The 23,525-nt window shown below is 43.8% G+C and overlaps 1 protein-coding gene across 4 annotated transcripts in view; it reads right to left on the reverse strand.

Annotated features, from left to right (window-relative positions):
- Positions 1-2,181: 2,181 nt before the first annotated feature.
- MEN1 (menin 1) overlaps positions 2,182-23,525 on the reverse strand; it is a 33,633-nt gene continuing 12,289 nt past the window's right edge. For all 4 annotated transcript variants that reach the window (XM_073658357.1, XM_073658358.1, XM_073658355.1 and 1 more), the window contains 4 exons: positions 9,494-9,630; positions 7,432-7,537; positions 5,090-5,242; positions 2,182-2,624 (listed from right to left, as the gene is read on the reverse strand). In XM_073658357.1, coding sequence (XP_073514458.1) covers positions 2,268-2,624; positions 5,090-5,242; positions 7,432-7,537; positions 9,494-9,630 — 753 coding nt within the window. In that variant the 3' untranslated portion in view covers positions 2,182-2,267. The remainder of the gene's footprint in view (positions 2,625-5,089; positions 5,243-7,431; positions 7,538-9,493; positions 9,631-23,525) is intronic.

Below are 23,525 nucleotides of genomic sequence, written 5' to 3' on the forward strand. Positions count from 1 at the left end.
TGATAAATTTGATTAAAAAAAACTTTTAAGGTTCTTTTTATTGGCTTGGAAGCAAGCACACTTCTAGGGGTGGACAGAAGAGGATTCCTGTGCAAGAACAGTATGTGGGCTCTTCGCCATCTAATAGCTCACAAGGCACCACATAATTGCTGTTTTTCTCATATGGTAACACTCACACGGATGTGTGAATGTAGCCTTACACCCAATTCAATTATGGGTGATTTTAAGTCAGTACATTCCAATTTTTTACTGGTAGGTGATAAGGATATTACAAAGAAAGTCACACGATTTCCGTAAGTCTGAGTGTTAGAGACTTAACTTGCTTACAGCTGAAACACTTCTGCTTAAGTATTTATTGCAGGATGGTCTTTACAGCATGGGCAAAACTTTTGGGTAGTAGGTGAACGTTAAAACTGCCCTAATACACAGTGTGTGGCCTAGCTTTCAGAAGAACATCTCTCTCCCTCCTCCACCAATTACCACCTTAATCAACGATTTCCTAAAAAATGTTCCCCTCTTGCCTGCAGATCGATGTTGGACGTGTGCATTATAATAAAAAAGATGGAGACAACATAAAAACCTTAGAACAGTTAGAATAGATTCTAACTGTGCAAAAATAGGCACATTGATGGAAAAAAACAACTATATAGTCGGTATCACTACATTTATACCGACTCACGGGAAAAAGTTAATTTGCTTTTCTACTGCGGGAAACATGTGAAAAAAAGCTATGAACAGTGGAGGAATGTGTTCTGCATAGCACTAGAAAAAAAAATTGACAAAGGCTAAATCAATTAACTACTGCTAATAAACTTCAAGAAGTAACCTAATGTGCCATGTCTTGGGCATGATAAAGATTGGGAGGCTGTTAGGGGCATGACTAAGCCCTATATGCCATAGTAAATATCCTGTAATTGCTTCATGACAATGACAGGGAGCACCTTTCATCTGTTAAAATACTTCAAACGCAGGTGTCATTATGGATCACAGCAGCTAAAGGGTTGACCTGCACAAATCAAAGTTAGCTCCAACCTTGACAGTTGCAGGAAGAGGTAAATTGGGTTTCTTGCATTTTTCATTGCATTTGATTTTTTCTTTTACATGTATTTTTATCAATAATTTGTTTCTCCGATTTTTGTCTTTGTGGCATGACCAGTTTTAAATAAAGCTGCTTTGTTTTTTATACAAGCTTGTATTTGGCAGTATAGATACCGACAAAAAAATATTGTGCTGGTCTCCAATAATTATGTTTATTAAAGTAGATATATACATAGACAAGAAATAAAAAAATGCAGAATCACCACAACAAGCAAATGCATACAAAAAGTAATACGAGTAAATTAATAGTGAATATCTCAATGTCAATACATAGGGATATACCTTATAAAGTAACAACAGCATATTATTTAAAGTCCAAGACTACACTTACATCAAATGATGAGAGATTGGGAGAGTCATTGTGGGGCTCAGGTGCCCTAACATGTGTTTCACTCTAGCTTTGTCAGGGGGCACCTGGGCCACATCACTTGATGCAAGATTGGGAGAGATGCTGTGTGGCCCAGATGCCCCCTGACAAAGCTAGAGTGAAACACATGTTGGGGCACCTGGGCCACACAGCAAGTGTAGTCTTGGACTTTAAATATGTGTCATTACTTAATACATAGGGAAATCCCTTACAGACATTGGGATATTTACTAATTAACTCATATTACCTTTTGTATACATTTGCTTATTGTGATCCCCCATTGGATGCCTCAGCATTGTTTATTTCTTGTTGTCTCTCTCATATAATGTATATCTAGTTTAATAAAAAATTTGAGACTTCATAGCATTTTTTTTTTTTAGTCGGTATCTATTAGATATCTTGTGCGTCTTAATATTAGATATATGCTCAGTTTTGTGTTGGTATTACTGGTATTTAGCATTGAAAACCAACCATAAAGTCAATACACCATGTGACATCCAAAGTTAGAAGCAGTCATGCAAAGTGAATAAACAGCAACATTAAAAAAAAAATAAAAAAAAATTCTCTCTTGTGCAAGGCTGGCCCATCAGTCAATACCAGATATAATGAAACCTCCAACGGCACCACGGGACAAGGAATATGCAGGTAACAAGGATCTGGAAGGGATAAATAATTCTAGCTATATGTTTGGGTGTGTCATAACATGAGTGAAATGGTCAAATTCATATTTAATTTAATATGCCCGGTCTTAAATACATTACTTGTACATATAAAAATAAAAACTACCACATTCAGTATTTTCTTAAACTGATTTGCGCTGCCTCTTCAGATACCCGATATTGTAGTCTCTCGCCCCCGGTCCTCTTGCCCTCTTTGGCTGCACTTGGGACTGAGCAGTGAGTTGCAGCTTTATAGCGCTAGAGTTCACTTTTGCAGCTACTAAAAGCTCTTTCATTCCTTTCATTTTCTGGCTCTGGAAACTGAGTGTCAGTTCCTGTGTACCCTCTGTGTCCTCTTTTTGTTCTGGAAGTGGTCGCTGCGGGGGCTGAACAGGTTCCCCAGGCCTTGACTCTCTGCGAGCAGCTCTTCTTCTGTTATCATCAGAGTCATCATCTTCATTGCCAGAATCTGAGTTCACGAGAATCACCTGCTGTCTCACCTAAAAAAAAATATGAGTAGCAGCATATTTACACTGATTATTACACGGAATTAGGGAATCACCACTGTTTCTGTAGTTTCTATACATTCACAAATGAGTTTTGGCAGCATGGAACCAGTGTAATTACATTAACAGATCCGCACCAAAGGGCGAAAAAGAAAAATTACAAAGTCACAGGCCAACCAGTATACATTACTGCGCGCGCCCCACATGGTCCTCCACGTAGCACTGTGCGCGCCCCACATGGTCCTCCACGCAGTACTGCGCGCGCCCCACATGGTCCTCCATACAGAATAATAGCACCACATAGGGGTGGTGATTGTGGTTTCACAGGCCAAATAAAACCACTCTGCTGGCCAGATTTGCCCAAGGGCGACAGTTTGACATGTATGATATAGATCCACCATAGCCTGCTCTGTGGTGCAGGGAGAAAAAGCCAGTCCTTACATTTAGCAGCAAAAAGTTTCCATAATGTTGACAAGTCTTTTTGGACCATTCTCCCCTGCAAAGTGTGTCTTTGTTCAATCAATCTTTCTGGGATGACTAGCACGCACAAGCCTTCTTTAGAGCATGCCATGGTAGAGTTAAAAAGGGTGTCCAACCCTGGAGAAAACTTCGGCATAGGCTGCAGCTTGACCAATTCTAATAGTCTGTAATGCTGGTTTCGGAGGTCGTCATGTAAAAGCAAGTGTGTGATTTGCATAGTTGCAGTCTCATGACGACTAGTTTCAGCAGAGTGTCTCAACAGATCATTGTGAGACGCAGTCGAGGCGCTAGTCTGCACATGACTGCTGAACTGGCAAATGGAGCCCAATCCTAACAGTGTGCATTACACACCTTTCCAAAGATTTCACCACGGGTGAACAACTTCTGAGGACATTGAGTGCTTCCCTTACATCTGTTCTACATGAATATACCAGCTACCTATGGTTCTACCATCTTTTGGAAAGACATACACAAGTGGGCATCCTGTGTACCTGTGGATTGATGTACATCCATGACTTTGTGACATAGCAAAACAGAAGAACTTTACTACATTTCTAATTGGAGGTATTTTCTAATATTACTACACGCTGTATGATTGGTCTAACAAAACTACTTAATAGTTGCAGCTTTAGTAGGATGCCACTCCCCTAGAAAAAGGCACGCTTGCCGAAACGCGCGTTGGGGAAGTGGCACCGCTGTTTTGCTAAGGTATATTATTTCATACACTCTCTTTGGCATGCATTTGACTGATCACATTGTTTTTGATGGCATTACATTATCTCTCATAGTTGGACATTCAGTGATGCCAGTTACTGCACTAGCCCATTTTGCTTCATGTTTATTACCTAAGTATGTATTCAGCATCAATTGATATTACATATTATTTAATGCCATTAGCCTGTTCCATATATTGTATGCCTTGTGATTCATTTTATTGACCTAGCTGTGCTGTGGTGCCACCTATTGGTCTTTTTGCTATATAGCACCTGTTCACAACTTTTAATGCTTTATGTTTTATCTTTGTACTTAATAAAATTGTTTTTTTTTACTTTTAAGTTCTGTGTGCACACTTTTCTATATCCCCTTATGCACAGAGCTGTTCTGATCATCTGTCCTATATACAGATACTTGATAGATTTATTCACGTTACTTTTTTATGCAAATTTTAAGCTGCGTTTTACAGTACCAGCAAAAGCTATGAGATTTCAGAAATTTCATGCACACACAGTTTTTTTTCTGACTTGGAAAACTGCTGCGTTTTTGCAAACTGCAGCATGTCACTGTGTTTTTTCACCCATAGAAAGCAATAAGTGCAAAAATGCAGCCAAAAACGCAGGTATCAGGTTTTGCTGCGCTTTTGGTGCAAAAACCTAAGTGGGTTGCATTATGTTTTTTGGGGCACTAAACTTCATCAGCATGCACAAGAGACAGCAAATACAAAAAGCAGTAAGCAGCTTTTTTACTGCCAAGAGAGCAAGTTTTGCCTGGAGGAAAAAAAACACAGCAAAAACGCAATGAGTGAACATAGCCTTAAGTCATGTTCACACATGTGTTTTTCAGCGTCACAAATCTGCAGCAAAACCTAACTCTGGCAGAAAATCAGCTGCGTCAAAATCGCAGGTTTTGATGTTTTTTTTTCACTGTCCTTCTGTCTCAATTTATGCATGTACATAAAGTTCTGTGAAAAAAAAGAACCCCATTCTATTTTGCCATAAAAAATGCTGATGCAGATTTTGGTACGTTTTTGATGCTTTTTCTTCATTACCTATTACTTCCTATGGGTGAAAAAAACGCTGAAAGTAGTGACATGCTCTATTTTTAAAATACCCAACCAAGGAACAAAATACGCAAAAAAAAAAAAGTGTGTTAACAGAGAATTCTGGTTTCTCAGACTTCGCTGGTACGGCAAAACGCAGCTGAATATAGACACAGGGAACCCACCACTCTGTATACATATTGACTCAATGCGCACAGCTTACCAGTCCATCAAACCTGCCCAGTGATTGGACAAGGAATGTTGCCCACCCCACATGTAGCACGGGTGTGGGGCTATCTTCTTCCCATTTACATATCCCATCATAAAAACGGAGAAGATTTGCGAAGCACGAAGGATCCTGAAGTGCAGATCCATTCTGAGAATTAAACAAACAGGAAGTCAAAAGAACCATTCTCCTAAAGGCGTACAATACAATCGATGTAAATACTTTTATGCCCAAAAATGACAAAAGTATTCTCAGAGTGATACCTTTATTGGCTAACCAGAAGAAAAAAATATATATGCAAGCTTTCAGAGCGCAGAGGCTACATCGTCCGGTAATATTACAAATGAATTCAAAAGATACAAAGCACAACATTTCAGAGATGTTACAGCAAACATTTGTTCATGAGGTGTAAGGGGTGATGCCTCCTACTGATAAATCAAGGAGATTAAATTAGGATTTTTTGTTGCAAATGGAGATGAGGCCATGGGAATATTTAATTATCTGGAGATGTCAATTGTGTCCATGTAGGGAGTCATAAACCCATGTGTTAGATTGAGTCCTGTTGTTAAGGAATTGAACATCCTTATCAATTTGAATTCCCAGATTCTCCAGGTCATTCTTAAAGGTGTGTCTGTGTAAATTCATTCTCGTTTGCAGATTTTGCATATATATTGCATTTGCAATATAGACACCTTCCAGGCACCTTGTACATTGTATCATGTACACCACATTGGAGGATGTACATGAAAAGACATCCAAGATTTTGTAGTCCTGATTTGTGTTAGGTATGCAGACTGTATTTGATGGTAATATGTGGGTACAAGTTTTGCATTTTTTGTTTTTACATGGGAATGTGCCCGTCACTGATGGTGATGAGAGAACACTTCTGACAAGGAGATTCCTTAAGTTAGGGGGCTGATTGTAGGAGAGTAGTGGTAATTCTGGGAATATTTCTTTCAGTTTGTGGTCTCTGTGGAATATGGGTTGGAGATCAGCACCAATTTTCCTTAGGATGTTCATGTGGGGGTTGTATGTGACCACAAGAGGTACCTTGTTGTTGTCCTCCCTTTGTCTGTAATCCAAGAGGCTTCTTCTTGGTATTCTTGTAGCTCTATGAATCTGTTCATCTATTACCAGTGGATGGTATCCTTGTTGTAGGAATGTATTCCTCGGTGATAGTAGCTGCAGTTTTCTGTCCTTGCTGTCTGAACAGATTTGAATGTACCTCAGAGCTTGACTGTAGATGATGGATTTTTTTGTGTGTCTTGGATGGAAGCTGTTCCATCTAAGACACGTCCTTTCGGCTTATGGTAAATTGAGGTTTGTGTATATGGTCCGTGTCCAGAAAATGTATTTGGGATTTTGAGAAGTTGAGGGTCAGCTTGATGGTTGGGTGGAACCTGTTGAAGGTGAGCAGATCATCTTTTGAGCCTGTCCAGATTATTAGCAGATCATCAATTTAGCAGAGGTATGCTAGAGGTTTAATAGAGCAAGATGACAAACTCCTCCTGTAGTTTAGCCATAAATAGGTTAGCATATTGTGGGGACATTTTGCTTCTCATGGCGCTGCCCATACATTGTTGGTATAAATTATTCCCAAAGGAGAAATAATTGTAATGGGGCACAAACCTGATGAATTGCAGAGTTGGTTCTTTGGCCAGATTGTTTTTTTGTAGGAAATATTTGCATGCTGCAATCCCATCCTCATGAGGAATGTTGGAGTAGAGAGACTCTACATCCATGGTGGCTAGTATTGTGTCCTCCGGAAGTGGGCCCAGGGCTGACAATTTGCAGAGAATATCCGTGGGGTCCTGGATATAGCAGGATGTGTGTTTCACCAAAGGTTTCAGAACGTTCTCCACCCAGCCTGAGATATTTTCCGTTAATGTCCCAATGCCAGAAATGATTGGCCTCCCAGGACTACCTTCTTTATGTATTTTAGGTAACATGTAGAAGGTACCTGTTTGGGGATAGTCTGGTATTAGTTCCAGTAGTGAAGATGAAGTAGAATCAAACCCATTAATGATATGTGTTAGTTCCTCTGTGTATTTTTTGGTGGGATCTTCCTGAAGTGGAGTGTAGTATTTTATATTTAAGACTGGTCTGTGTGCTTCTTGGATGTAATCTGACATGTTCATAATGACTACAGCTCCTCCTTTGTCTGCTGGTTTGATGAGGATACTGTTAGCTTTTAAAGATTGTATGGCTTTTCTTTCCTCCAAGCTGATATTGTGTGGCACTTTGTGGTGTCTGTCCAAAACGTCAGATTTAACTTTTTTTTGCGGAAAGTTTTGATTCGCCTATCAAAAGGCAAAAGTCAAATGTGAAACTCAACTCACCGGATTGTCAGATGATGCTTCCTCCTTTAGTAAATTTGGTAACAAATCATTAGCAATGTCGAATACATCTTTGTAGATCTCTTCATCTTCACGGCAATAATTATACCTAAAGAGAAAAAAAAATAAAAATAAACATACATTACGAAGCCTGATAAACAGTACAGTGGCATGAGGGCACATGGATTGCATTTGGCCCTGTATTACTGAGCCTCATCACAATTATTCTCCCCTAAAAGAAAAAGCTCTAGAATGTCATCCAATGGAACGCACCGTAACGCTCAAATCTGACAGCGCCTCGGTGCGCTTGGTGTGAAATCAAAGGTAGAGTTATAGCATGGCTATGTTCACACATTGCGTTTTTGCTGCGTTTATACAAATTAATAGTGGTGTTTTACAGTACCAGCAAAAGCTATGAGATTTCAGAAATCTCATTTAGGCTATGTGCCCACGATGCAGAAAATTTCTGCAGCATTTCTGCATCTCCCTGGCAGAAAAAACGCATGCAGATTGATAAGCGCTTTCCAGGCAATTAGCATCACTTGGAAAGTGCTTGACAACTAGGTCACACTATATAAATCCATGCAAACCGCATGGATTTATATAGTGTGACCGTAAAACAATGCTTAAAATAAAGCTATACTCACCCCCGATGCCCCGGCTGCAGCGCTCGTTCCTGTCTGGTTCCTGGCTGCCGGCATATCGCGAGACACAGCGGTGAAGGGCCTGCGGTCACATGACTGACGTCACCGAAAGGTCCTTCAGCGCTGCCGGCATGCAGAGAGAGCCGTCGGAAAGGTGAATATAAACTTTGTTATTTTATTCTTTTTTCACAGGTAGAATGGTACCCAGGTCTGGATGAGAGTCTTCTCTCCTCCAGAACTGGGTACCATCCGCACATTGAATCGCATATTATCCGCGTGTACAAATGTACAGACACGGATTCTATGCGTCTCAATGCAAGTCAATGGCGGCGCTTCCGCAAAATTAATGAACATGCTGCGGATTTATGAGCGCTGCAGAAACGCTGCGGAAAAATCCGCAGCATGTGCATTGACATTGCGGAATGCCATTGGGGACCATGGGGTGAGGATTAACAAGCGTTTTTTGATGCATTTCCGCAGCGGAAACGCATGAAAAACGCATCGTGGGCACGCAGCCACACACACATTGTTTTATTTTCCTGACTGAATTGTAAAACTACTGCTTTTTTTTGAAAACTGCAGCATCTCACTACTTTTAGCATTTGTGCAGCGTTTTTTCACTCATAGAAAGCAATAAGTGCAAAAAATGCAGCAAAAAACGTTGCCATCAGTCTTTGATGCGTTTTTAGTGGAAAAAAAGCATGTACAGCAGTATGTGAAACCCATTTACTTTTATGATTTTCTCAAGTTTAAACCAAAATGTCTTGGTCTCATCACCTGAGATGGCAGTTAGAATTAATATAATTTAATTCAATTAGTGGTGTGTCAAAGTAAACAATTGCATCAGGGATTCAGTGGCTGATCAATGTGGAAAACTAAACATTTCCTGATCAATGTGTGAAATTGAGCAATACCTGACCAACTCAATGGCCCTGACCAATGTGTAAAAGTAAACAGTGTCCGCCCTACAAAATGCTTTGTCAATGTCTTAGGTAAACTATTCCCGACCAATTTAACTCTCCCTGCTGTTGTTACATTTGTAACATGTATTTTTTCATGGACTTTTTTGTTCATAATAGTCACTATTTTTTCAGAGAAAATCTTTTTCCACTAAATATCAATTTGCCCTTTTTTCCCACATACTTATTGCATTGGTGGCCTAACACCTTGCACTGTACGTATGGTGGAAGCAAAGCTAAAACTTTGGGATCCTGAAAAACGCAGCAAAAAAGCCATCAGAACCTGCTTTTCGTCTGCAGCTTCTTTACGGGCAGGAGATCATGTTTTGGCTGCAGCAAAAAAAGCAATGTGTGAACATTGCCTATAGCTGTAAAAAAAAGACCATGGTTGTCAAATTTCAGCATCAGTGATATATTTTTACGAATAACCAATAAAGAAAAAAAAAAAAAAATCGAACTCACTCTTGAATAACCACAGCAGTTTCAGCCCAAGCCTTCAATGCTTCTCGCACGTTCTTTTTCCGGCAATGATAAGCAGCTAAATAGATGGGAGGATACAAATGTTGATTTTCATAATGTACTCGAGAAGACTGTATAGCCTGGAAAAGAAGAGGAAAGACATTGCAGAATCAGATTCAAACGTCTCATGCATAGGCAATATTGCTACATACACTAAAAAAAAAAAAAAAAAAAAAAAAGAAGCTTATATCGAGGGTAAGGATTGAACTTTCAATATGCCCATCCTTTCCCCTAACATTTGAGAGGTCCCTATACACATTAACCCCTTTCTGACGTGTGACCTAATAGTACGTCTTGGTGACCGGGGCCGATTGGACCAATGACGTACTATTAGGTCATATGGCAATCGCGCCCGCATACAAGCGGTGCAGGGCGATCGCCCCCGGGTGTCAGCTGATAGTCACAGCTGACACCCGGTACTATGTGCAGGGAGCGGTCCCGCACCGCTCTGGGCACATTAACCCCCGCAATGCTACGATCGAAGTCGATCGCAGCAATGCGGTGGTAAGTGGAGGTGATCGGAATACTCACCTCCTCTTCCGGCCTCCAGCGCTGTCTGCCGCGGCTTCCCGGATGTTGCCATAACGACCCGATGTCGTAATGACAACATCCGGGTCACCAGACAACAGGAAGATTCTTTGGTTATGCGCAGTACATGACCAAACTATCTTCTCCCTGTGCAGCACTGACAGCCTGCATGACACAAGGATGGTGCTGCATCCCTATGCTATACAGGCGATCAGAATAAAAAAAGTGAAAGTCCCAGAGTGGGACACAGAATAAAAGTCCAAAAAGTGTTCAAAAATGGAAAAAAAAAAATTGTAAAAATATTTAAAAAAAATAAATAAAAAAAATAATCCACCAAAAATAAAAATATAATGTACCCATCAATAAATATTATGAAAAAGAACAAACAAAAAAACAATAAAAGTACACATATTTGGTATCGCCAGGTCCGGAACGACCTGACCTATAAAACTGTCCCACTAGTTAACCCCTTTAGTGAACACTGTAAAAAAAAAATAATAAAAAACTAAGCAAAAAACAATGCTTTATCACCATACCGCCAAACAAAAAATGAAATAACACGCGAACAAAAAGACGAATATAAATAAAAATGATACCGCTGAAAATGTCATCTTGTCCCGCAAAAAACAAGCTGCCATACAGCTCCATCATCCGAAAAATCAAAAAGTTATAGCTCTCAGAATAAAGCGATGCAAAAAAATATTTTTTTCTATAAAATAGCTTATTGTGTAAAAGCGCCAAAACATAGAAAAACAATATAAATTTGGTACCGCTGTAAACGTACTGACCCGAAGAATATCGCTGCCTTATCAATTTTACCACACGCGGAACAGCATAAAAAAAAATTCTGGAATTGCTGGTTTTTGTTTATTCTGCCTCCCAAAAATCGGAGTAGAAAGCGATCAAAAAATGTCACGTGCCTGAAAATGGCACCAATAAAAACGTCAAGTCATCCCGCAAAAAACAAGCAGTCACATGACTATCGGCTAAAATATGGAAAAATTATAGCTCTCAAAATATGGCGATGCAAAAACTAGATTTTACAAAAAATGCGTCTTTTAGTGTGCGACAGCTGTCAATCATAAAAACCCAATATGATTCTGGTATCGCTGTAAAAGCACCGACCCGAAGAATAAAGTCGTCTAATCACTTATACCGCACAAGGAACGGCGTAAAAAATAAACTCTAGGGTTAGGGTTGTGATGGGGTTGGGATTGTTTAAAAAAGTAAAAAAAAAAAAAAAAAATGACGACGATATGGCGACTAGTGTTGAGCAAGTATGTTCTATTAACCCTTTCTCAGAGTATGCTCGGCCGAGCTCCGAGTATTTACAGCTGCTTGGTGATCAGGTTAAATCGTTCCCCGTGTGTATGATTTGCAACTGTTTGACAGTTTTATTACATGTGAGGAATGTGTAAGAAATAGACATTCCTCAATTGTAATAAAGCTGTCAAACAGTTGCAAATCATGCACACGGAGCGATTTAACCTCGTCACCGAGCATCTGTAAATACTCGGAGCTCGGCCCGAGCATACTCGGACAGAACATACTCGCTCAACCCTAGTGTTGAGCGCAAGTGCTCGCTACTTGAGTTTGCATCGGGTGCTCAGGAATGCACTGAGTATCGCGGGTGCTCAAGTGACATGCTCGAGTCTCTGCCTCATATGCTTCGTGGCCAAAAAAACCTCACGGGGATTGCCTGCCATGCACGAGCGATCCCCGCATGTTTTTTTGGGGGTGTCTAATAACCGTGAAACATGAGGGCGGCGACTCGAGCATGTCACTCGAGCACCCGTGATACATGGTGCATACCCGTGTACCTGATGAAAACTCAAGTAGCGAGCACTTGCGCTCAAAACTAATGACAACTTATCAATATGATGACCTAATGTTATCAAATTCTGTGTCGTACCTCTGGATTCAAAATGTTCACTATACCCCTTGATAAAATCATTGAGGGGTGTGGTTTCCAAAATGGGTTCACTTGTGGGGGGGTTTCCACTGTTTAGGCACTTCAGGGGCTCTCCAAACGCGACATGGCGTCCGCTCTTAATTCCAGCCAATTTTGCGTTCAAAAAGTCACACAATGCTCCTTCCCTTCTGAACTCTGCCGTGCGTCAAAATACTGTATTTTCCCCACATATGGGGTATTGGCGTACTCAGGAGAAATTGCACAACAGTTTTTGGGGTCCATTTTCTCCTCTTACCCTTGTGAAAATAAAAAAATTGGGGCTAAAACATTATTTTTGTGGAAAAAGTTTGATTTTTTTTATTTTCACGGCTCCATGTTATAAACTTCTGCAAAGCACTTGGGGGTTCAAGGTGCTCACCACACATCTAGATAAGTTCCCTGAGGGGTCTAGTTTCCAAAATGGTGGCACTTGTGGGGGGGGGTTCCACTATTTAGGCACATCAGGGGCTCTCAAAAACGCAACATGGCGCCCGCTAATTATTCAAGCAAATTTTACATTCAAAAAGTCAAATGGCGCTCCTCTTCCGAGCCCTGCCGTGCGCCTAAACAGTGGTTTTTCCCCAAGTATGGGGTATCTGCGTGCTCAGGGGAAATCGCACAACAAATTTTGGGGTCCATTTTTTCCTGTTACCCCTGCGAAAATAAAAAAAAATTTGGTCTAAAGTAAAATTTTTGTGAAAAAAGTTAAATTAATTTTTTTCTTCCACATTCCAAAAATTCCTGTGAAGCACCTGAAGGGTTAATAAACTTCTTGAATGTGGTTTTGAGCACCTTGAGGGGTGCAGTTTTCAGAATGGTGTCATTTTTGGGTATTTTCTGTCATAAAGACCTCTCAAAGTGACTTCAAATGTGATGTGGTCCCTAAAAAATGGTTTTGTCAATTTTGTTGTAAAAATGAGAAATCGCTGGTCAACTTTTAACCCTTATAGCTCCCTAATAAAAATAAATTTTGGTTTCAAAATTGTGCGGATATAAAGTAGACATGTGGGAAATGTTATTTATTAACCATTTTGTGTGACATCTCTCTGATTTAATGGCATAAAAATTAAAATTTTGAAAATTGCTAAATTTTCGCCAAATTTCCATTTTTTTTCCACAAATAAACGCAAGTAATATCGAAGAAATTTTACCACAATCATGAAGTACAATATGTCACGAAAAAACAATCTCAGAATCAGCGGGATCCGTTGAAGTGTTCCAGAGTAATTACCTCAAAGTGACAGTGGTCAGAATTGTAAAAATTAGCCCGGTCATTAACGTGCAAACCACCCTCGGGGGTAAAGGGGTTAAACTGTCCACTGATCTTTCAGATATTGGCGACTTCGGACAGTTTAATGTTTATGTCTGTAAGAACCAGGATATTCAGGAAAGGCCGGTTCAGCGGGGGCGCCGGCGGCGAGCCTGCACTGAACCGGGCATATGTCAGCTGATTCTTACAGCTGACATGTGCCCGCAACAGCCGCGGGTGGAATCGCGATCCACCCGCGGCTGTTAACCAGTTAAATGCCGCTGTCAATCTCTGACAGCAGCATTTAACAGCGCCGCACCGGAAGCGAGTCACTTACCCCGCCCATCGGTGACCCCGTCACATGATATCGGGTCACCAATGGGTGGGCACGACAACCCGGGGTCTGCAGCAGACCCCTGTGGTTGTCATGTCTCGTTTGTTATGAGCGCCAGCCAATGGTCGTGTACAAGCTGTGCAGTGCGCACATGCGGCCAGCAGGCGGCGCTGCAAGCAGGTGACTGGCAGTAATTGCATTTTAAGGGCAGATTTCCCAATATTTCAGTTTAATGAAATAAATGGCCACCCAATGGTCAGCAGTCATAGCAAGTGAGCATTTCTACTGCATACAGGCGATCTGCTCGTCGCCTGTATGCAGTAGAAGCAATCAGACAACTGCTGCAAAAACAAATACACAAATTTGGTATTGTCGCGTTCAGAATAGCCCGATCAATATAAAAAAAGAACTAATCCGATCGGTAAACGGCGTAACGAGAAAAAAATTTGAAACGCCAGAATTACGTTTTTTGGTCACCACAACATTGCAATAACGGGCGATGAAAACATCGGATCTACCCTAAAATGGTATCAATAAAAAAGTCAGCTTGACACGCAAAAAATAAGCCCTCACCCGGCCCCAGATCCCGAAGAATGGAGACGCTACGGGTCTCGGAAAATGTCGCTTTTTTTTTTTTTTTATAGAAAACTTTGGATTTTTTTTCCCCGTTTTCCAGTACACGATATGGTAAAACCAGTGATGTCGTTCAAAAGTACAACTCGTCCCGCAAAAAATAACCAGTCACATGGCTATATTGAACAAAACATAAAAAAAAGTTCTGGCTCTGGGAAGAAGGGGAGCAAAAAAAACCACAAAAACAGAAAAACCCAAGGTCGTTAAAGGGGTTAACATAATAAGGAGATTTTTGTGTACTCACCGTAAAATCTCTTTCTCTTAGTCTCTAATTGGGGGACACAGGACCTTGGGTGTATGCTGTATGTCCACTAGGAGGCGACACTAGGCTTAAACTGAAAAAGATTAACTGGTGGCTCCTCCCCTGCAGTATACACCACCTGAGGGTGCTGGCCATCTTCAGTTTTGTGCAAAAGCAGTATGAGGAACGTAACATGGATAACATAAATATGCCTAAAAGGCAACTATGTATCAACATGTCTATAAGGCAACTATGTAAGAGCTCAAGAAAAAAACACCAATATGAGAACTCAACTGCCCGATACGGGCAACAGGGTGGGAACTGTGTCCCCCCAATTAGAGGCTAAGAGAAAGCGATTTTACGGTGAGTACACAAAAATCTCCTTTACTCTGTCGCCTCATTGGGGGACACAGGACCTTGTGACGTCCCAAAGCAGTCCCTGGGTGGGAAGCAATGGACGAATATTGTGTAGACAGGCCCCTATTATTGGGGCACTGTTGCCTGCAGGATACGTCTACCCAGGCTCGCATCTGCCGAGGATTGGGTATGAACGCTGTAGTGCTTGGTAAACGTGTGTAGACTAGTCCAGGTGGCTGCCTTACACACTTGTTGCGCCGAAGCCTGGTGCCGAATGGCCCAGGAGGCCCCTACCGCACGCGTAGAGTGTGCCGTAATACCTGCTGGAAGAGGAGAATTTTTGAGGCGGTAAGCCTCTTGGATGGTGGATTTGATCCACCTAGCAAGGGTAGCTTTGGAAGCTGGCAGACCCTTGCGGCCGCCTTCCAGAAGAATGAAGAGAGAATCAGACTTCCAGAAGGGCGCAGTCCTAGACACATAGATAAGTAATGCTCTAACAAGGTCAGAGTATTTTCCACTCTATGAACCGGGGCCAGACAGAGGGATGGCAGTGAAATTTCCTCATTGAGGTGGAAGTCTGACACAACCTTCGGAAGGAAGGATGGAACCGTACGGAGAACTACCTTGTCCTGGTAAAAAGGCAGGAAGGGTTGTCTGCAGGAGAGTGCTGTGAGTTCAGACACCCTGCGTAGCGAGGTGATTGCCACTAGGAAAACCACCTTCTGGGATAGAAGGCGGAGTGGGACTTCCCTAAGGGGTTCAAAAGGTGCTTCCTGCAATGCTGTCAGCAATAGGTTGAGATCCCACGTGTCTAGTGGTCTTCTGTAGGGGGGAACTAATCGGGAAACCCCCTGAAGAAATGTCTTTACTTGCTGCTTGTTAGCAATGCGCGTCTGAAAAAGCACAGAAAGCTGACACCTGGCTCTTAAGAGAGCCCAGAGACAGTTTGGCCTCCAGACCCGATTGTAGAAACCCAAGTACTCTGGAAAGGGAATAAGGGAAAGGGGTCTGGTCACGAGAATCGCACCAAGTAAAGAAGGCTTTCCAGGTACGGTAATAGATCTTAGCCGAATTTGGCTTCCGTGCCCTGATCATGGTTTTAATGACGTCAGGCGAGAACCCTGACTTGGTTAAAACCCAGGTCTCAATGGCCATGCCGTCAAATTGAGGGCCCCTGAGTTCTGGTGGTAGAACGGGCCCTGTGACAGAAGATCCGGTCGGTTTGGGAGACGCCAAGGAACATCTCCTGTAAGCTGTACGAGGTCGGCGTACCACGTATGTCTGGGCCAGTCTGGTGCGATGAGGATGGTTGGAACTCCCTCTTGCTTGATCTTCCTCACCACTCTGGATATTAGAGGAAGAGGTGGAAAGATGTACAGGAGCTGAAACTGAGTCCAGTCCTGAACTAAGGCGTCCGCTCCCAACGACCGCGGGTCGTGTGTTCGGGCCATGAAGTTGGGGACTTTGGCATTGAAGTGGGATGCCATTAGGTCCACGTCCGGAGTCCCCCAGCGGTGACAGATCTGTTGAAAGACTTCGGGATGGAGAGACCACTCCCCCGAGTCCATTCCCTGTCGACTGAGGAAGTCTGCTTCCCAGTTGTCTACTCCCGGGATGTGGACCGCCGAGAGAACCGACCCTGTGTCTTCCACCCAATGGAGAATGTGAGTCACTTCTCGCATCACCTGGGCACTGCGGGTCCCCCCTTGATGATTGACGTATGCCACAGCTGTGGCATTGTCTGACTGTATTCTGATGTGAGAGGCTGCCAATAGATGATGGAAGGCTCTCAACGCCAGGAAAATGGCACGAATCTCTAAGATGTTGATGGGCAAGGTCGCTTCTGTTGAGGACCACTTGCCCTGTGCTCTGTGGTGCAGGTGTACCGCACCCCAACCAGTCAGGCTGGCATCGGTGGTCAGAACTTTCCAATGACTCGAGAGAAAGGATCTTCCCTTTTACAACGAGGCTGGTTTGAGCCACCAGTGCAGGGATCTCTTGGTTGACGACATCAACTGAAACTCCCTGTCGAGGGAAAAGGGATTCTTGTCCCATGACTTGAGGATGGCCAAGTGGAGAGGCCTGAGGTGAAGCTGGGCAAATGGGACCGCTTCTATTGCCGCCACCATCCTGCCAAGAATTCTCATGGCAAACTGGAGAGACGGAGGGGGTTTGCGAAGTAGGGTACGGACTCCTGTTTGGAGAGGTAGTACCTTGTCCATGGGGAGTAGTACCAGACCCTTTAGGGTGTTGAATAACATCCCCAAAAAGGTGAGAGACTGACTCGGGGTTGGTGATGACTTTTTTTAAATTGACTAGCCAGCCCAAACGACGCAGAATGTCGATTGTGATTGAGACACTGATTTGGTAGTCCTTGAAGGTGGGAGCCTTGATGAGATCGTCCAGATATGGAACGACTATTATGCCTCTGGAGTGCAGGACGTCCATGGTGACCGCCATGACCTTGGTGAACACTCTGGGAGCCGTGGCGCGTCCGAATGGGAGAGCCACGAACTGGTAGTGTTCCCGGTTGATTGCGAACCTGAGAAATCTCTGATGAGCTGGCGCAATTGGTATATGCAGGTATGAGTCTTGAATGTCTATGGACGCAATGATGGACCGAAGGGACTCCATGCGAAAATGACGTACCCATACTTATTTGTTGAGCTGTTTTAGGTCCAGTATGGGCCGTACGCTGCCTCCTTTTTTGGGGACTATGAATAAATTTGAGTAGAACCCGTGGAAGCGCTCGGCCATAGGGACCGGTGCTATGACTCCTACTTGAAGCGAGGAGACCGCTTGGTGGAAGGCACAAGTCTCGGCTGGCGGTTTTGGGGGAACAGACGGAAAAAATCTGTTTGGCGGTGTGGAGGTAAACTCTTGTATCCTGAAGACACTAGCTCTCTGACCCACCTGTCTTCTGTAATAGGCAGCCAAACCTGATAAAAGCAAAAGACGGCCGCCTACAGGTGGAGTGTCCTCCAGAGTTGGTGAGTCATGACGAGGGGGAAGTGCGAGACTTTCCTCCCTTAAATTTTGACTGGCCTGCTTTTGATTGCCAGGTCTTGTCTGACTTTTGCGTTGACCTCGAGTTGTCCCTGCGTGGAGTGCGGCTGTTATTCTGTGCTGGTCGCGAAACGGACCAGCCGGAAGAGTTCCGAAAGGATCGGTAACGTGCCCGATTACGATTTTTGTAAGTGCATTTAGGCTTTAGTTGAGGGAGAGAGGTACTTTTACCTCCGGTAGCATTGGATATCATTTTGTCCAACTGTTCACCGAAAAGCGGACCACTGAGGTACGGGAGATAAGTGAGGGACTTCTTTGAAGCTGCATCTGCTTTCCATTCTCGCAGCCAGAGGATACGCCGAATCGTGATGGCATTGGAAGCTACCCCGGCTGTACACCTTGCAGAATCTAGGACTGCATGGAGCAAGTAGTCTGTTGAGACTGTTAATTGAGCAGCCTGATCCGATAGGTCAGGGGCAGATGTTTGTAGGGCAGTCTGTAAATTTTGGGCCCAGGCTAGGATTGTTTTGCAAGTCCAAACTGAGGCGAACAATGGGGCCAGGGAGGTCCCTGCGGCCTCGAAAATTGAACAAGCCATGCATTCAACCTGCCGGTCTGCTGTGTCCTTGAGGGTTGAGCTATCTGGCAGTGAAAAGTGTCTGAGCTGCTAGTCTGGAGACTGGAGGGTCTATCCACTTTTTAGTGACCTCCTGTGGAAACGGATACCGCGCTTCCAGATATTTGCGATTTGTAAACTTTTTCTCAGGTTGAGAAAACTGCTTTTTAAGGATCGCATCAAATTCTGGGTGGTCAAAAAAGACCTTAGGCGGTTTCAGGACTCCTTCAAAGGAAATTTTATGCCCTGGTGTCTCCAGGGGTGGATCGGATATGTCCAGCACCCGATGGATAGATGAGATTAAGTCATCAACTAGCACTGTATTGCCCGGGGGAATGGGAATCAGGGACCCTTCGGTTTCCTTGTCTGAGTCGGAATCACAGGTCTCGGAATCCTGTGTCTCACTAAGGCTTCTCCTGCTGGGAAAACGGGAGCGGAGACCCTCTCTGGTCAGGGATGTCTGTGGGGATCTGTGTTGTCTGTCCCTGTCAGAGGACGGTCTAGATGAGCTGGGAGTACGGTGTCTCACGCTAGAAAGGGACGACTCTGTTGTATGGGATGACGCAGATGAACGAGACCTATGGGTCCGCTTGCGTCCTGATCTAGACGTGGATGTGCCCTCATGTCCCTGAGTGGAACACTCCCTTAGAGTAGTATCCATAGCAGGATGAGTTTGCAGAGCCTGAAGCAATGTGGAGATAGATTGCGACATCTGTGTGGCCCATTCCGGTGTGGTATTAAGCACCGGGGCATCTGAAGGGGCTTCATGGGACTCCGGCGCAGCAGCTTGCCTGCAATCCTGACAATGCGGGTATGTGCTGCCACTAGGGAAAGTATGATTGCAGGCTGCACAGAATGCATAGTAGCGATCCTGCCTGGTTCTCTGACTTTGAGCCTGGCATAGTATTTGTCCCCAAAGCCAGTGCACTAACCACTGAGCTATAAAAAAAAAAGAAAAACCTCAGTTCAGGTATGGCTACGTAGCGGTGGCTAGCGATGCTGCAGAGGGGGCCAGCGGTACAGGGAAGTTTTTAAAATCCTCACACCAGAGCAGAGACTCTGACTGTGGATTTATCCCAACTTAGTGTGCCTGCTCCTTAGTCAGCGCCTGTAACTGGAAGATCCTGTGCCCCCCAGAGACCAGCTTGACGATCGTCCTGGAAAGAGTTAACTTTCTGCTGTGTGCCGTGCTGAAAATGGCCGACGGAGTGAGGAGAAGAAGGGGGGGCGGAGCGTTGAAAAGGCGGCAGCGCTGCTAGAAAGCTCACCCTTTCCGTTCGTCTCCACCTCTTGTATGACACTGCATCGTATAATAATGGTCATCCGGGGGGCGGGCTGGGGGGGCGGAGAGTGGGCGGCGGCTTCGGCTAGGCCGGAGCCGCGGAGTAAATTTATGACTGCTGCCTAAAAGGGCTCCAGGCCGGCGCGGTAGTCCAGGTGGGGGGGGGGGGGCATGGCGGATATGAATCGGACCCCCCCCCCCGTTTTTTAATGGCAGGGAGGGCGGTGGGGTAAACCGCTGGAAAGGAGCCTTGAAAAGGTTCCTATAAGGCACAATAGCTGTGGTGCCTGGAGAGACACAGAGCTGTGAGCAGCCTGTGTTCTCTGACCCTCTGTCCTGTGTACTGCCCTCCTGCCGGCACTATGCCCCCCAGTCCTTCAGGGTTCTGCAGCCAGGCTGCGATCCCTGAACGTTGGTGCAGAGCGCTCTGCACAGATCCTACCTGGGGTGTCTCAACCTAATACCCCCATGAGGGGGATTAGGGAGGGTGCTGCTGTCACCGTCAGGAGGCTGTAATCCTCACTCGACTTCAACCCAGAAACCAAAAGGAATTGGGGAAGGAGGGAGCTCTCAAGTTCGAACCAACACCCGAGGGGTTGGGGAAGGAGCGACATGGTAAGGAGACATCTCAACTTCAACTGTGCACCCCTAGAAGGGGGCAGAGGAAGGAGCCATGCCGGGAGTCTCTTTAGAGACCCGCTTATCTTCATCTGTACTCCGTGGAAAAAAATTGAAGAAAAAAAGTGGAGTAAAAATCTTTAGGTGTGCCTCCTAGCGACACTAAGCAAAAACTGAAGATGGCTAACGCCCTCAGGTGGTGTATACTGCAGGGGAGAAGCCACCAGTTAATCTTTTTCAGATAAAGCCTAGTGTCGCCTCCTACTGGACAGACAGCATACACCCAGCTAAGATCCTGGCTACCAGATTGGGGGCGGTTATTAAGCACCTGATTGCAGAAGACCAGACTGGATTTATACCAGCCAAGTCAACGGCAATTAATTTGCGTTGGCTTTTCTTTAACCTACAAATGCAGCCACACAATGTGGGTGGTAGGGCAGTGCTATCGCTTGATGCCGCTAAGGCTTTTGATAGTGTCGAGTGGGAGTACTTATGGGCTGTTTTGAGAAAGATGGGATTTGGTGCTGAATTTCGAGCCTGGGTGCAACTTCTATATAGCAATCCGGTAGCTCGGATTAGAATTAATGGCAATCTTTCTGGTAACATTGAAATGGGCAGAGGCACGCGTCAAGGCTGCCCGTTGTCCCCCCTACTATTCGCCCTGGCTGTGGAGCCGTTGGCTGTCAAGCTTCGTTCCAGCAGCGAAATACAGGGGTTCTGCTACAAAACACTGGAGGAGCGGGTGGCTTTATATGCCGACGACCTTCTGTTGTTTCTGGGTGACACGGAGCAATCTCTGATGGCGGCTATGAATCTAATAACGGAGTTTGGAGATTATTCTGGCTTGCTGATGAATTGGGACAAATCAGTCCTTATGCCGGTTGATGGTTTGTCTCAGAATACGAAGGTAGGGAGTACCAGCTTGAAGGTTGTGCGGGAATTCAAATATCTCGGAGTTAGAGTGACCGCATCTATCGGAGATTATATTCCTTTAAATTTACTTGAACTGCTTGCCAGGTTTCAACAAAAGGCCAATACTTGGAGTAAACTTCCCTTATCAGTGGTAGGTCAAACTAATCTAATTAAAATGGTGTTAATGCCCCAATTATTATATATCCTTCATAATTCACCTGTTTGGATTCCCATGAGAATATTTTATAAGTTTCAGGCATTGTTTCGGGAGCTGATCTGGAAAAAAGGGGTGGCCAGAATTAGTTTGAATACACTTCAAAGGCCCAAAGATCAGGGGGAACTAGCCGCACCTAATCCATGGATATACTTTCTGGCCTCGCAGACTCAACAGCTCGGGTTGGTTCAGGGGAACCTGGATAAACTGATACGCCTACTGTCACACAATCTGCCGATTATCTCCTTTTTAGAAACAGGAATCTCGGGGTGGGATGCTAGGCGACACCTCCCGACCCTAACACTTATGGGGAAAACGTGGCAGAAAATCAAACTGTTGTGGGGAATGAAAGGCTTTACCCCGTTTACTCTGTTGTGGCATAATGCGGGCCTTCCAGAGATCCATAAATTGAAAGGATTCCGAATATGGGAAAAATTGGGAATAACTAATGTGGCGCAAATATTAGAGGGGGAAATACTTAAATCGTTCCAACAGATAAAAGACGAATATTGTGTCCCACAAACCAGTTTCTACTTTTATCTCCAATTGAGGCACGCATGGTTTGTACAGCCACGACATATGCAGAGTAAAATCCAACATCATATACTGTTTAATACGCTACTATGCCATAGAGGTGGGAAGGGAATGATATCCAGAATTTACGGGATACTTATGCAGCAATTTCAGTGGGACAGACCCTTAAATGTCAAGGAGAGGTGGGAATGTGACATTGGTACTATATCCTCAGAGGAGTGGGAAGATGTGGTGGAGAGTGTTCCGACATTATCTACATGTGAGGCACATAGACTCTCACAGTTGTATTTATTACATAGAGTATATAGAACCCCCAAATTTCTACAGCGCATTGGGGTAAGGAATGACAGTATGTGTCCGAAATGTGGAGAGGAAGGAGCAGATCATATGCATATGATGTGGATGTGTAGGAGGGTCGCTGTATTCTGGAATGAGTGTGTGCAATATATTAAATATTGTGTTTGAGTGTAATTTACCCCTACATCCTAAAGTATGTGTATTAGGCCATGTGGAAATAATAGGATGTTAAGAGGATGAAATAATAGCCATTAAGAGGACTCTATACCAGGTCAGAAAGCTTACTGCCGCACATTGGCTAGATCCCTCCCCTCTCAGGTTCCAAGAATTCCTGGATAGAATGCGTCTTTTATTAAGATTAGAAGAGGGAGTGTACAAAAAAACGGAAGGCTATACGTAAATTTGACAAAATCTGGGGTAAATGGAGCATGTTTCATGGTCATTATGTCATGTCTAATTTAAATATCACTTGAGATTGAAATATTGTGGTCTCCCATACTCTGTATAACTAATTGCTGATTGTCGGATGCTATGCTATATATCCTTGGATCAATTTATCAATGCCTTAACGGTCAAATAAGCTATATGATAGTATACGGTCTGTAATAACAAAATTTGCTCTTGTTATATGGTTCTTGGGGTTGTAATGGGTGGGGGGAAGGGGAATGGGTGGGTTTTGAGAGGCATTACCAGTTTGGTGATGTCTCACTGTTGTTTATTTGTAATGTTGAAAAATATTTTAATAAAAAATATCTGATTTAAAAAAAGACAGCATACACCCAAGGTCCTGTGTCCCGCAATGAGGAAACAGAGTAAACATAGTTTAAAGGGGTATTCCAATCTCCAAGATCCTATCCCAATATGTTGTAGATATAATAACTAATATTAGCAAATACCTCCAATTAGAAATGTAGTACAATTCTCCTGATAACCTATGTCGCTTATCCCATGTACAGGGCATTGCAGTAGCTTAGGTATCTATGGTTACGACCACTCATTGTGACAGTTAGTTGCTAGTGGTCATAACCATGGAAACCCAAGTTACTGCAATGCCCTGCATATTGGGTAAACAGTGAATCAGAAGGACTATAGTACATTTCTAATTGGAGGTATCTGCTAATATTACACTTACTACATATTGGGATAGGATCTTGGAGATGGGAATACCCCTTTAAAAACAGTTTCTGATAACACACACCCCTT

This window comes from Phyllobates terribilis, unplaced genomic scaffold (assembly GCF_046119375.1).
Source record: "Phyllobates terribilis strain yellow unplaced genomic scaffold, ASM4611937v1 Scaffold_13__5_contigs__length_258822181, whole genome shotgun sequence".
In the NCBI taxonomy this organism is placed as follows: Eukaryota; Metazoa; Chordata; class Amphibia; order Anura; family Dendrobatidae; genus Phyllobates; species Phyllobates terribilis.